Source organism: Perissodus microlepis, chromosome 18, assembly GCF_051167445.1.
Source record: "Perissodus microlepis isolate ML-2025 ecotype Zambia chromosome 18, ASM5116744v1, whole genome shotgun sequence".
Classification (NCBI taxonomy): Eukaryota; Metazoa; Chordata; class Actinopteri; order Cichliformes; family Cichlidae; genus Perissodus; species Perissodus microlepis.
The window spans coordinates 22,405,410-22,419,558 of NC_140478.1; the positions used below are offsets into that span (position 1 = coordinate 22,405,410).

General features: G+C 39.0%; 1 protein-coding gene across 2 annotated transcripts in view; it reads right to left on the minus strand.

Annotated features, from left to right (window-relative positions):
* Nucleotides 1-14,149, minus strand: part of LOC146367865 (RNA-binding Raly-like protein) — a 61,820-nt gene that overhangs the window by 10,334 nt on the left and 37,337 nt on the right. For both annotated transcript variants that reach the window (XM_084912104.1, XM_084912105.1), the window contains exons 3-4: nt 3,616-3,691; nt 297-344 (exon numbers count right to left, since the gene is read on the minus strand). In XM_084912104.1, coding sequence (XP_084768230.1) covers nt 297-344; nt 3,616-3,691 — 124 coding nt within the window. The remainder of the gene's footprint in view (nt 1-296; nt 345-3,615; nt 3,692-14,149) is intronic.

Sequence of the window (14,149 nt, forward strand, 5' to 3'; positions counted from 1 at the left end):
TTCAGTACCCGGCTATACGGATAAAAGCATCATTAGTAAGCCCAACGGAGAGGAATAAAAACCTCCTCAATATGACATTCATTATGCCTGTGATAATGTAGTTACTTTGCCTCAGAAGGAAATGGGGCCATTCTGCTCAAAAATCATCTTTATTCAAGATGGGAAATGGGGAGAAAGGATGTGTATACTAAGGGCAAAATATCGGGAGGAAAGGGACTGGTTGAAAAAAGAAAAGTTGCAAATGACAAAGACATGTGTTATTTACCATTGAGCCAACATTTTTTTTTTAAACATACCTACTGTAGAAGTCATCTCTGTAGTAGTCGTAGTCAAATTCATAGCCACTGTGGAAATAAAAGAGAACATTTCTATTTTTCTTTGATTTTTTTGTGCACAAAAACATAAAACAATAAAGGAAGAAAATGACAGTGCAAATACATTTAGAATGAATTCTTTATTCAGTGCTGTCCTAAAAGACTATTACTGGAAAATTCCTTCTTGTTAAGATTTGATGTGTGGTTTCTTAACCGAGCTGAGCACTGGAATCAAATTTCCTTTAATCCATTTAAAAAATGAAATGCAACAACAACAAGTTTGCCTCATTATGTTGCATTTCTTTCTTGGTTGGCCATAGCGGTAAACTTACCACATTCTCATCAAACTAGAAAGCGAGGTAATGCAGGCTATTTCTACAAACAACTGCTGACAACAGGAAGCTTCCGTTCCCGGCTACAAATTACACTGTGATAAATCTGACACAACAGGAGTGGCCTTAAGACTTCTGCCACGATATGCACGAGTTCCTGATGGTTATATTTTGATTACTTTTCAAAAATTCAGGATAAAAGAAAGCAGGAATCAAAAGAGCTTGAGAGACTGTGGGTAGCTCAACACTGCTCACAGCTACAGAGCTTACTCTTCCATTCTGGAAAAAGAAAGGAAGCAGCGACGGTAAAACTCGAACAAACTTGATAAATGTAGAGAAATTAAAGCACTGTCATTTACAATATTGTGCCTAACGAATTCATTTTCATGAGTATTTTCAATAACTGTGTGTGTGTGTGTGTGTGTGTGTGTGTGTGTGTGTGTGTGTATTAACATCTTCATGTGGACCAAAAATTGGTAGTTTACTATACTTGTGGGGACAAACAGCCCTCGTAGGCATTTTTGAGACTCAAAATGTGGTTTTTGTGTCAGGGTTACAATTAGGTTCTGATTAGTTTTAGGGTAAGATTCAGGGTTAGGCATTCATTTTTGATGGTTAGGGTAAGCGGCTAGGGAAAGCATTATGTCAATGAGATGTCCCCACAAGGATATAAATACACACAGTGTGTGTGTGTGTGTGTGCGTGCGTGCGCGCGTGCGTGCGCGCGTGCGTGCGTGCGTGTGTGTTGCATAGTGCTGCCATCTTCCCGCCCCTGACACACAGGTCCGAGAGAGCGATCTCTTTTCTGGATTTGGAGGCAAACATCAGGCACAAATGTTTGAATTCTTTTGCAAATTTAAAAAGAAGAAGAAAATCTGAGCTCTATAATGATGCAGGCCACTCTGTTCCCGTTGCATTGCTCACTGTGATGTGAAGAGTATTTCATCTATTGTTACCCCAGCACCTCGGTACAGCCTTCACATTAAAGTTGTGTGATTAGAGCGCCTGACTACCAAAAGGCGCACGGTTCTAATCAATTCACAAAAGGCTGAAACAAAGGAAATTTGTCCAGCTGCTAGCTGTCGTCTTCCCAAACCTCCCCTCCTGCCTTTTAATAAGCATCCCCACTGGCCAACGGCAAGAATACAGATGAAAACACTGTGGTTCATGACAGCTTCCTTCCTAATGTAACAGATTTGTGTTGCTGGATAGTTGTTAAGCTTGAAGTACACTTTTACAGCTATTGGCCTAGCAACCAATTAGCAGTAAAAGCAAGACAGCGCACTAGAATCGTCAACTATGATGAATAAGTAGCTCCCTTTACAGATACGATCTACTATGAAGATTGGATCTTTGACACATTTCAGCACGTTTTACACAGGCAACATGTTTGATGTAATCTCTTCAAAATCAGCCTGGCACATAAAACTGCTACAAAACCACAACATGACCGTTTTACTTAACATACAAACATAAAACATGTGTTTTGTCAGATTTTATTAAATTTTAGTGAGATAGTTTAAATAGGTAGAATTTGTTATGTGTATGTTGTGTTCCTTCTCATTTTCAAATCCTCTAGTAAAGGAGTTCCCAAACTCTTGTTCTTATCTTATTATCTTTTAAATAACACATAATCATGCAAAAAAATAATACTAATAAACCTTTCATAGCCTCATGACTCAATACCAGGTTCTAAAATTATTTAAACACACCATCTCACTTATTTAACAACAAATAAGCAGACATGTTGAAGCAGTGTGAGAAAACCAAGGAACACCCAATGATTCATTAGCTTCAAGTTATTATAGCTTGTATAATAAGAGACTGTTGTAGATTTGCTGCTAGGCTTGATATGTGCATTACCCAGATTCAACCAAGCTTTAGCCGTAGGACAGATGGCCTTACATTTGACTAAAACACGTTGGTATACAGAGGAGTTTATGGTAAACTCAGGGACTGCATTTTCAAACCAAGTCCAATTAACCACCCCTTCACTACGGTGCTTGACAGTTGGTATGAGGTGTTTGTGCTGATGCGTTTGGTTTTTACCAAACATGACACTGCATTATAGTCAAACATTGTCAGTTTGGTGTCATCTGTCTAAATGACATTGTCCTAGAAATGGTTTGTTCACAAGATTTCCAGAACAATGCAAACCAAAGCTGTGCTGCTGTTTTCTTTTTAGAGAGAAGACACTTTGTTGTGCAAACCTCCCAAACAAACCATACTTGTTCCATTTTGTATTCTGGTGAACTTTAACATTTTAATAAGCTAACTGAGTCGGAGATGTATCTTGTGGATTTTTTTGATAATCTTGAATGCTCCAGACCAGCAAACTGTCAAAACCTCTGCTCTTATGGGGGCGCTCACACTTGCTGATTATCAGTTAATCAAGTGCGTTTGATTAACAGCACCTGGCTGCTACTTACCCTTTTAATTCTGATTGAAGCAGTAAGTGTGCACTACATTTTTCAAAGAGTCCTGCCAAACCTGTCTGTTTCACACGACTTTGTAAGCTTTTAACAGAGGGTCTGCTGGGTTGATCCTGTTACTTTGGGACAGAATTTGGTCATGTTTCCAGTCTGTGTCTTAAACTATGTAAATCATATTCAAAGCCCCCGCACGAAGAGACATTTCCCAAAACTCTTCCTTTAAAAGCCTGAATAAGGTGTTATTTTGTATTTTTATTATACTGCCAAGCAACTTTGTGTGGACTTTTTTTGGTTTGTTTTGTTGTTGTTTCTTTCAACGAGATGACAAAAGAGCAAAGTGTGTAACAGCAACAGACAAAAAAAATGGCACTAATAGCACAAGTAGGGAATTGGCTGTTTCTCCTTAAGAGCACAGCCTGCCAGAGAGGATCATAAACACATATTTTACAGACAGCAGAGGCAGAGGGTACAACAGAAAAAGTAGGTCAGGAAAGGAACATCCACCTGACACTCTAAAATAAGAAAAACATGTTTCACCTGTAGAGGGATGAGAGAGGCCTCTTGGAGCCCATCTTAGGCCTGTACGGTTTGGGCTCTCCAGCCATGTTGATATCTGGGGGGGAAAATGAGAGTTGAAGTCATGGTGTGATAGAGAAGCAGTTTATAATATAAAGATCATCCACAACATACAGTTGGATCCACATATATTTGGACAATTGCACCAATTTGTGTCATTTTGCCTTTGTACACCATCACAGACAATAAATTTTCAACTTCAGTTCAAGGGCTTTAACAAAAGAACTGCATTAATAGTTCAGGGGACAAATGTTCAAAGGCTCAAAGGTAACTGGAAAATTGTTAAAGAGTTTTATGTCCAGGTGAACACTTAAATCAAGAACACTCCCGAGGAGGTAGGAGTATCACTGTCAAGGTCTACAATCAATAGAAGCCTTCATGAATAGGAGATGAATGCAGAACAAGGTGCAGACTACTGGTTAAACTCAACAAGAAGGCCAGATTAGAATTTGCCAGAAATCATCTGAAAAAGCCTTTAGTTCTGGAAAAATATAATTTCTACAAATGAAGGCAAGATAAACTTGAGTGATGGGGCGACACAAGTATGACAGAGAGAAGCAGCTCATGATCAGAAGCATATTATCTGTCAGACATGGAGGCAATGTTACGGTGTGGACATGTATGGCTGCCAGGGAAACCGAGCCAAAGCGCTGGTTGATGTGACTGCTGGTAGAAGAAGCAAAATGTGCACGGGGCTGTACTCTCTGCTCACATTCAGCCAAATGCAGCCAAACTGCTCAGACAGTGCTTCATAGTGCAACTGGATAATGACCCAAAGCAAGCTGCACCCAAGAAACCCAAGAGTTTCTCAAGAGACAGAAATTGGATATTCTTCAATGACCAAGTCAGTCAGCTGATCCCAGTCTAACAGAGCATGCTTTTCAGCTACTGAAGACAAAACTGAAGGCAGAGACCCACAAACAAGCAGCTACTGAAGGTGGCTGCAGTAAAAGCCAAACAGAGCATCTGAAGGTAGAAAACACAGCAGCTGGTGTTTTTTATGCAAGTATAAAAAAATAATACTTATATCTAAAATTATTTTATCTTGTCCAACAGTTTAAGCCTCTGAAGTGAGAGACTATATAAAGACAGCTGCAATTTAAAAAATGTTCAAGTGGGTTTTAATTAAAAACAACCAACATGATTTTTTTCTGATTTTTTTTTAATATCAATGCAAATATTGTAGATATTTTCTCTGATAAAACATAACTTGATTTTCCAAGCACTGTAATTTTACCTAAATGTTACACAAAAATTAGTTTTCTGCTTAGACTGGAAATATTGTACATGTGTGAAAAAAATAAATATTTATATTGTAATGAAGCACACAGATGCTTAGATCACAATATTATTTTTTATTTGAATATTTGCATAAACACATTTTAATCCTCTATATTCATATACATGTTATGACAGATGGAAGTAAATCTTCAATGTTTTAAGTGCTTATTTATGATGGTCATTCATGAGTCTTGCTTTTTTCCCCCTGGATGACCATAAACTTTTATTTTTATGAAACCAAAAGACTTCAAAGCAACTCACACCCAAAGCTTTTTAAAGAGTGGCAAAAATAAAATTATGTTGCCAAGGAGACAATAGGATAATGGCAAATAAAGGGTAAACATATCTTCATATGTACACTGTAATCATTTTTACAGTTATATTCTTATAAAAGCACTATACCTGCCTGACTCCAGGAGCTATTTTTTAGCCTGTCCTGCAGAATACCACATCATACGATGTAGCACAGTCTTTATAAAGAGGCTCTCTGGGCATTTTCAAGCTCCTAAGAATTTTTGTTTAAAGGTTTGAACAAATTACAAACTGCATTTTTATGAGATTATCAGTGTGACAGTGTTTTCATTCAGAATTGCCATATTATGGGCCAGGACTCATGTACTGTAGCAGTGTACATTCATCCTCACTGAACTAGACATTCAGCAGAAACTGTGAATTTTTAAATTGTATGATCCTCACCCTCAGATCTCATGCATTAAAAGGAAGTTTATTTAAAATTTCTTAGCTGAATGGTCAAAGTGGGTTTTGAAGATGAAAGATTCTGTGAAAAGTGGGCCAACATCGTTTTAAATTAAAGAGCAGCAGTAAAAGTAAGAGGGTGGTTGCTAGCTAAAGCTAATTACGTCTCGTAGCATTTCTGAGTGCATGACCATATCAATGGGATCGAATAAAGAAGAGAGAGAGCGAGAGAGAGAGCAAGTGAGCGAGAGAGAGAGCGAGCGAAGGTCAGTTTGTGTTTGTCATTAAAAACATTTCTAACAGTCAGGATGTTATGGAGTATTCATTGCTATTTTACTGTTCCCGTTTCCTTATTAACGCAGTTATTCGATTTTATATGAAGAACAAGGATATAAAAGTGTAAACCTGCATTCTTTCTAGTGGCCAGGAGGTGGCGATCCTGGGGAAATGAAAAACAAATCCAGTTGTGTAGAAGTCTATCAGAAAACAACCATCTAAGTCATGTTATTTATGATCTCCTTAAATGTTTTCCTGATTAATGTTTAGTGTCTACCTTTAACTTTAAGACTTCTGTAATAAAGCAGAACGTATATTTTTGTAAATTATGTAAATTATGGCCCCATTTAAGTAAAATAGATGATAAACAATGCCATGCTTTGGGGCAGGCCTGCATTATAACTAGAGAGCTGCTGCCATATGAGCATTTGGCATTCTTAATTTGTAGGTCAGATTCAAATTCCTCAATTTAAGCTTTCCAAAAACAGCTGATGATGTCATAATAGCTACGTCCACCCTTTATATACAGTCTATATTTGGAAAAGAGCCACAAATCTTATCCCAAATGTTCTTATAGTTTAATTAGTTAATAGTCGATCAATGAAAATTCATCTTTTAAGACTTATCTATAGATTGTCTAGTGTATAACATGTAAAAACCCATTTGAAAAAGCCTTCCTCTATTTTCTGTTTTAAAAGGTGTGAAATAGCAGCAATCTCATCAGAGATGAGGAAGTACTGAGAGTTTTTCTTAGTTTGAGCTGTCTGAGTGCCTATAGGGCTCTGTGTGATGAAACTAACCAGGTGAACTGGGGTACAAAACATTGATTCATTTAATGATTTCACTTCACTTCATTGTAACGCTCAAACAGACGGTGCATAGTTTGCAAGATTTTGTAAGAGCCTCGAAACAACTGAGACTCTGACTGTGCAAAAAAGGGAATTCAAAGAAATATTAGGACACTCAGCTAAACAAATCAACAAAGAAATCCCCTTCAAATGCATTAGCAGACAGCTGTGACTCATCTGCACACACCTCATGACTACTGCCATGATTGACAGCCCCTTCTACCTGCCAAGAACGCCGGCGCATTAAACCCGGCTGGTATCACACCGCGTTTAGTCTGTCGGCTTTCCGACGTTGCTTCTGCTCAGATTCTGCTCAATCAGCCTCGAGTGCTGCTCAAGGTCATACACAAAAAACACTAACAAAAATCAAAACGCCACCTTCCCACGCATACACACAAACAAACACAGGGGTGAACCGACAAAGCAGCAACAGAGATCCCTTTCTGATGGATGAGTCACCCTTGAGTTGCAGAGATAAAACATCAGCTTTGGGGATCATGCAGCAGCAAGTGTCATGACTGGAGCTGGAGTCAAGTTGTTGTGCCTAAAGGGTTGCAGTCGCAGTTTTTTGGGCTTTTTCTTCCAGGGGTGGGGTAAGCATGAACTCCCTGCTGCAATATTAATGCACCAAGCTTATGAATTAAAGAATAGAAAATATCTCAGATAAATCCAAGGATTCACATTTTCACACAGAGTCCTGCAGCTGCAGATGTGTCTGGATCTTCCATCACATTGTCTGCAGAATCACCATGGGTGCAATGGTTGGAGCCCAGACTGTCTCGCTCTTTCTCATTCTCTTGATTTCCTCCTTTCCTTCCTTGCTCTCCCTAATGGACTAATGGAGTGGGGGGGATGTATCGCTAGCTCTCAGGTGCACAGGGACAGCTGTATCATTATCATTAGGACACAGGAAGACGTGAGGAATGGTTCGCACTGTAAAGCCTGCTCTTCTTTGGGCCCCTGCTAGGGTCATTAAAGAGAGAGTGGAGCACTAAAAAGCACTCTAAAATGAACACTGTCACCTCACAACACCCCTTCCCTCCACATCGCAACAGACACACATAGAGTCTCTGATTAATTACAGTCATTATACTAATCATATACAAAAGTCGCATGAATAAGTATATGTGTGCTTGCAGCCTGACTTGTTTGTGCGTGTATTCATAAAAAGTTGAAGCGGGAGATAGAGGAGATAGAGCCTGTGTTGCTAAGCAATAGCCACTTAGGACTTGATTGATACTATAAACTGCATGCGGCATCGCATTGAAGGGGAATATAAAAATGTACTTTGCTGAAGCCATTATGTCCAGGTTGGCCACAAAAACCTATCACAGAGGTGAACTCAAAGTAGAAGAAAGTCTGTCTCAGACACTGTAAAAACACTGGCCGCCCTCTTAACTCCTGAGAGCATACTCCTATTGGCGCTGCTACAATGCAGAATGCACTGCTGTCAGAATATGATGAACAACGCACATCTACTCACTTTATCAAGTATGCCTGTTCAAATGCTTTTTAAAGCAAATATCTAATCAGCTAGTCACGTAGCAAAAACTTAAGGCATTCAGGCATGCAGACATGGTCAAAACAACATACTGAAGCCCAACACGAGCATTAGAATGAGTATGGACAGTGATTTAAGTAAGTTGGTAAGTGTCATAACTGAAATGGTTGATGCCAGAGAACTGCTTTGAGCTCACAGGAAGGCGACAATAACTAAAATACCAAAGGTATCCAGAAAACCTTCAAACAGATGGTCTACAGCAGCAGAAGACCACACAGTGCCATCAGTGTCAACAATTCACAAAGGCTCAAAATTGGGTGTAAACAACTTGAAAGCATTGATCCATGCTGCCTTGTATCAACAGTCCAGTAATGGTGTTAGGGATATTTTGTTGGCACACTTTGGGCCTCTCAGTATCAGTTGAGTATTGTTTTAAAACCACAACTGGCCTAAACATTGTTGCTAACCATGCTTATTTCTTTATGAAGAGTGTACCAGTCTTCTGACGGCTGCTTCAAACAGGACAATGTGCCTTTTCACAAAGCTCAGATCATCTCAAGCTGGTTTCTTGAACATAACAATGCGTCCATTGTACTCAAATGGCTGCTATAGTCACAACATCTCAATCCAATAGAGCACCTTTGAATTTCCGAGGAATGTTTCCAGCACCCTGTTGCATCTATGTCATGAAGAATTAAAGCTTTGAAGGCAAAATGTTACAGTTTTATTGTTCAGAAATATTTAGTTTCAGTGTTCATGTCATGGTTCACTGTGTGGCAGACAGGAAAAGGACCTCAGTGCAGGAGACGAGACTGACTTAAACTTGCAGCTTTATTGCTCTACTTCAGCAGAAACAAACAAACAAACAAACAAAAAACAAACAAAAAATCTCAAATCAGGCAGAAACTAGGAAATAACTAGGCACTTGGGAAGAGACTTGGAACAATCTGCAAACACAGCTAGAGGGTAGAACGCAACAAAGAACAGGAGGAGATGCATACAATATATAGACAGCAGGAGATACACAAAAGGAACTAATGTAATAAAACAAGAACCAGGAAATAACAAAGTCACATTTACAAACACTTGAAACAGTCACACAGACACAAATTTATAAAATTCTATATTTATTTTATTTTATATTTATTAAATAACATTTTTTATAGCTTTTCTTTATGTTAGCTAGTTTAGTTACATTTTGTTTGGTTACAGTGTGTTTTTTTAAATTTTAATCTGGTTAAGTAAATGTTTTCATTGGCTGTTTTTAGCTAACTAAAGCACTCAACAGACATTTTGTCGTTAAGTGCTCCAGTATGCTCACCAGCTAGTTACTAACTTCAGCTGTCTGCTGAAACAACCAAAGACTTTTATACACTTCATAGGGAGGGTGATAATTATCGGCAGGCTGATAATTCTTATGTTCACTTCACATTTAGACACTGGTTCAAGTGTTAATAACAGAAGGACAAGGACATCTGCCAGGGCCGATGACACTATCTCACTATGTGTTAAAAAGTCATTCAGATCCACACAAAAAATTCATCAGACTTCTTCCTCTTCCTTTCCACTGCCTGTACAACAAGTCTCACAAAATATCATCTTTATAGTCTTTGTGCGATTCTGCTAAAATACACAAACAGATAGTCAAATGGTACTGAAAGCATTACCTCCACAAAGCATCTGCATCCTTTCAGGAAGTAATACGACTACAAATAAAACTACCTCTGTGGATGCTACACAAGTATTTCCTAAACCTGAGCACTGCACAACAGCAGCTTCTCACTAATGTGTAACTGATATTCCCTGTTTACACTTTTTAAGACTTTAAAAATCTGGGAATTTCAGTACTAACATATTTACTTTTTTTGTGTAATTTGGTGCATTTTCTCTCATAAACTTCTCAACTAACCTCCCTCTTCTACAACTCCATATTAACATTTCTACCTACAATGGTACGTCCTATTATTTACTGTACAATGTGAAATATTCCAGCCATGTTTTTCTGTCTCACACAGTCAGTTTGTAAGTCACAGTCTCAAAAGCTGAAGTGGTGTTTTCACACTGTCTTCCTCTTCCTCGTCTGTGTAGAAGATGAAAGGGCCAATAGCCGACTTTACAAGACCTCATTTCAGCTCAGCGTCTCCTACAGAAAAGCTGCGACTGAGCTCAGTAACAGTTCTATCTATCCACAGTGGCTCCTTCAAGAATACAATCATCTGCACCTCAGGGGCCCTCTGACTCACTTTGGATTTATTCATATTAATGAGGCTGTGCTGAATTACCTATGAGTGCTTCGCCGTGTTACTGCTTGCATGCGTGTCTGTTTTAGTTAGATACTGATCCCTCAGCTCACCGTGTCCTTCGTAACTTTCCCCTCCGGAGACATGATAACTGGACTGGGCACAGACAAAGGGAGTCATAGCACAGGCTAAATCTGAATCAGACGAGCCTGCTTTTAAAAGTAAAAAGAAAAAAAAAAAAAAAAAAAAAGGAAATGGATGCATAACCCCTCCGCTGCCTCTATTTAGCCAAGCGTAAGCTGAATCACAGAGCACTTGCAATTTTCCTCTTGAGTGAGGTTACTTTGATATGTGATAATACATTTGAAGAGACTTTACAAAGCAACTGAACATTTAACACTGCTGTCCTTCAGTGTTCTCGCTGCAAAAACAAAACAATTATGACAGAGGAGGTGAGTGCTGTAGTAATACAATATCACCTGAGAAAATAAATGGGAGAAAACATTTCCTTCCTCAGCTAATGCCAAAACATAATCTTTTGGCAAGCAAAGGATCAATTCTGGCACAGAACAAACTCCCATCTCTGCGGAGTCTACACGCATCCTGAGAGCAGGTGAGCGATATTTGATTAAGAGATCATCCAGGCACCTGCATGAATACAAATGTACCACTAAGAGACATCCTGCAAGACAGCGGCCGCAGATTCAATCTAGGCTGTGTTCTCGCGCCCTGTAAATCTGACAGAGCAGACTTGAATAATCTCCGATCGCAGCTCATCGGCACAGGCAGCTCATTTTTTTTTTTTTGCGACACCTGAAAGTGCATTTTCTCAAATGGAGCAGGGTAACTGAAAGGTTGAAAGAGGAGACACGGCGAATGTGCCGCTGGGCGTTTGACTGCTCACACATGCGGACATCATCATCTCTGGTTCACATAATTATATTTAGTGGATTATATATTGTCCTAGAAATAATACCAAGAAATGATGTTAATGTAATTTTCAGACCGTTTTAAGCCAGTTATCCAATAATATTAATATAAAAACAAAGACCTATTAATTCTTAAGGATATTCAGTCTGGAAGTTGATGACCTGATTACTGTAATAGAACGAGACTGCTACTGCTCACAATGAAAATGGAGCGTGATTTACAGTCGCAAGGGATGACAATGGGATTAGATCTGAACTGAATGTTATTACAAACCATCTATTTTCATGTTAGGCTACATATATTGTAGACTACATTACACGATGCAATAAAACACTATTTCTTCTCCCGATTTAACACACATTTATTCAATTTAGAGCTGATTTCACAAGAAAAGTCTCTGAACTGAGTTGTGGATCACAGGGATAGTCATGTTCATAAATGAATCATCTGTGGTGGGAACTTCTTGAGTGTTTTAACCGAGAAAAATTTCATGATGTTAAGCCGTATGAAGCGAAGCAGACTTAATAAGTTGCGGCATTTTAATTTGGAAAGGCTCAAAGCTTCTGCTGAATGGTCAGCCATGTTAAGGATATCAACCTGGTCTTTCCGGGTGGATTTCGGATGCTGTCCTCTCACTGTGTCTGTGTGATTCCCCTCCCACTCTGTTTTTCTCCGACAGTCCAAGGACTGCGAGTGTGTTTGTCTGAATCTCTGTTTGGTGGACTAACGATGCTAAGTTTGAAAAGTTGGAGATAAAAAGAATAAATGGATGTGGTGAGAGTGCCATTTAAAGACAAACTCTACCCAGGCATCACATGCGTTCTCCCATGGATTATACTAAGATACCAACAATCCTGCACACTCATATATTACAGTGGTGACTTGTCAATAACAAAGTATCAATACTTTAAAGTGTACCCTGCTTTATCATTTATTTACCACACCAAAAATTACAGTAGATGACCTTAAACTTTTGCCTGGAAAGCCTAATCTCATCAGGCAGTGTGTAACGAGAAATCACCCACAAACAAGAAGTAGGAACTTTCTTTTGTACAGTTGGACTCTTTTTTGCAACCACAGAAGTCGCCCCCTGCTGGTCAATACTGGCCTCTCTTTTAAGACCAGGAGGCTACATCCTATCTTTTGTATATTTATGACACCCAAATGTTTGCCCTGTTGTTAATACTTTGTTTCAGCCTGTAAACTTTTACCTGAACACCAGGATTCAGGAGTATTCGCCTTTTGTGTCTACCATTTCCTGAGTTCTGGCAATTCAATCAGCGCTAGTTTAAAAAAAGGCACATCTCCATGATTTGACAGCGTGGATTTGTTGTGACAGGCAAGATACTGAAAACGTGTGTACTGCAAAACACAGAAATCGGTGCTGTGTGAACTAATTTTTGAAGGGCTCAGGTGTGACTGATGTTCATTTATATGTAAAAGTCCAGCAGCGTTGATAAAACCATCAAAGCCGGCAAAGAATCTGAAGGTAAACTGATCAGAGATATAAACTGAATTATCTACTGCATTAACATATTCTTAGTATGTATGCAGACATAACACTAAAGCAGTGAATCCTTTCCTCAACACACCTAGGAAGTCTCGGTTAATATCTTGAGGTACAAGTTGTTGATGATGATGACATGTATACCTTTCTACTTTTGTTCTGAAAAATATCGCCATTCCTATAAACACACACAAAAAAAACCAATGCCATGCACTCTCAATAGCATTGCCAAAGCATCAGGTGATGATAAAACCGAAACGTAGGCCAATCAGAAACTTGCAAACATTAATAGTGCACACAGTCTGACCTCAGAAAAAAAATACATAAAGGCACATGCTTTTGAAAGAAAAAAAAAAGTATTTTCCCTAAAATGCTGCTTATATTAGCACAGGGCCTAAAAGAGAAATAATAGGGTGACATCTCGTTATAGATTGTGTTTTAAATGTCCCAGAGTTTACTTGTACTTTTTATTGAAAAATTCATGCCGCCCAGGTGTAGCACTGAGTCCTTATTCTATATTCTATGAGAAAAACATCCATAAATTATCCTTCCTGGACCAGCAGTGCCCAAAATAGCTCCCCCCTCACTCCAAGCTCCATAGCAGCTTAACTAACATAGTTACGCTTGATTTATAGTACCCACATCCAATCTACAGCGTAGGCCTACACCCTATGCTGTAGCTTGACCTGCGCCTCCCCAAAATATGTTACTACATGTCGCAGCGATGCAGCAGCTGTGACAGGTCTGACTGGTGGTAATATGCACACATTGATTAGCACAAGGCTCGTGACTCTGTGAAACAAAATGTAATAGGCTGTAATTGTATTTAGTGCGCCCATTATTCTACTGCAACAGCTAGTATTCTGCCAGTGTGGACACAGGCTGTTTTTCTTGTTGTCACAGCTGTGTGTGACATTATGTGTATAGAATCAAATATGTATAAAGTGTTCTCTCCTCCCTGCACTTGATTAAAAGTAACAGTTGTTCAATATTTACCAGCTCCGAGTTGAAAACGATCAGCCGAGTTTCACTTGTAAGGACGGAGCAATGCAGACGGATCAGCTCACAACGTCACGCACTGTGACAGGGATTCAATGCAGTACTATGAATGAAGCTGTAACTCCACTTTTTTGTTAGATCTGTGACCAGGTAATTACTGGAAGATATCTTTTATCTCAAAATTCCCTGTAAGTCGCTTTGATTTAGCTCATTCTTA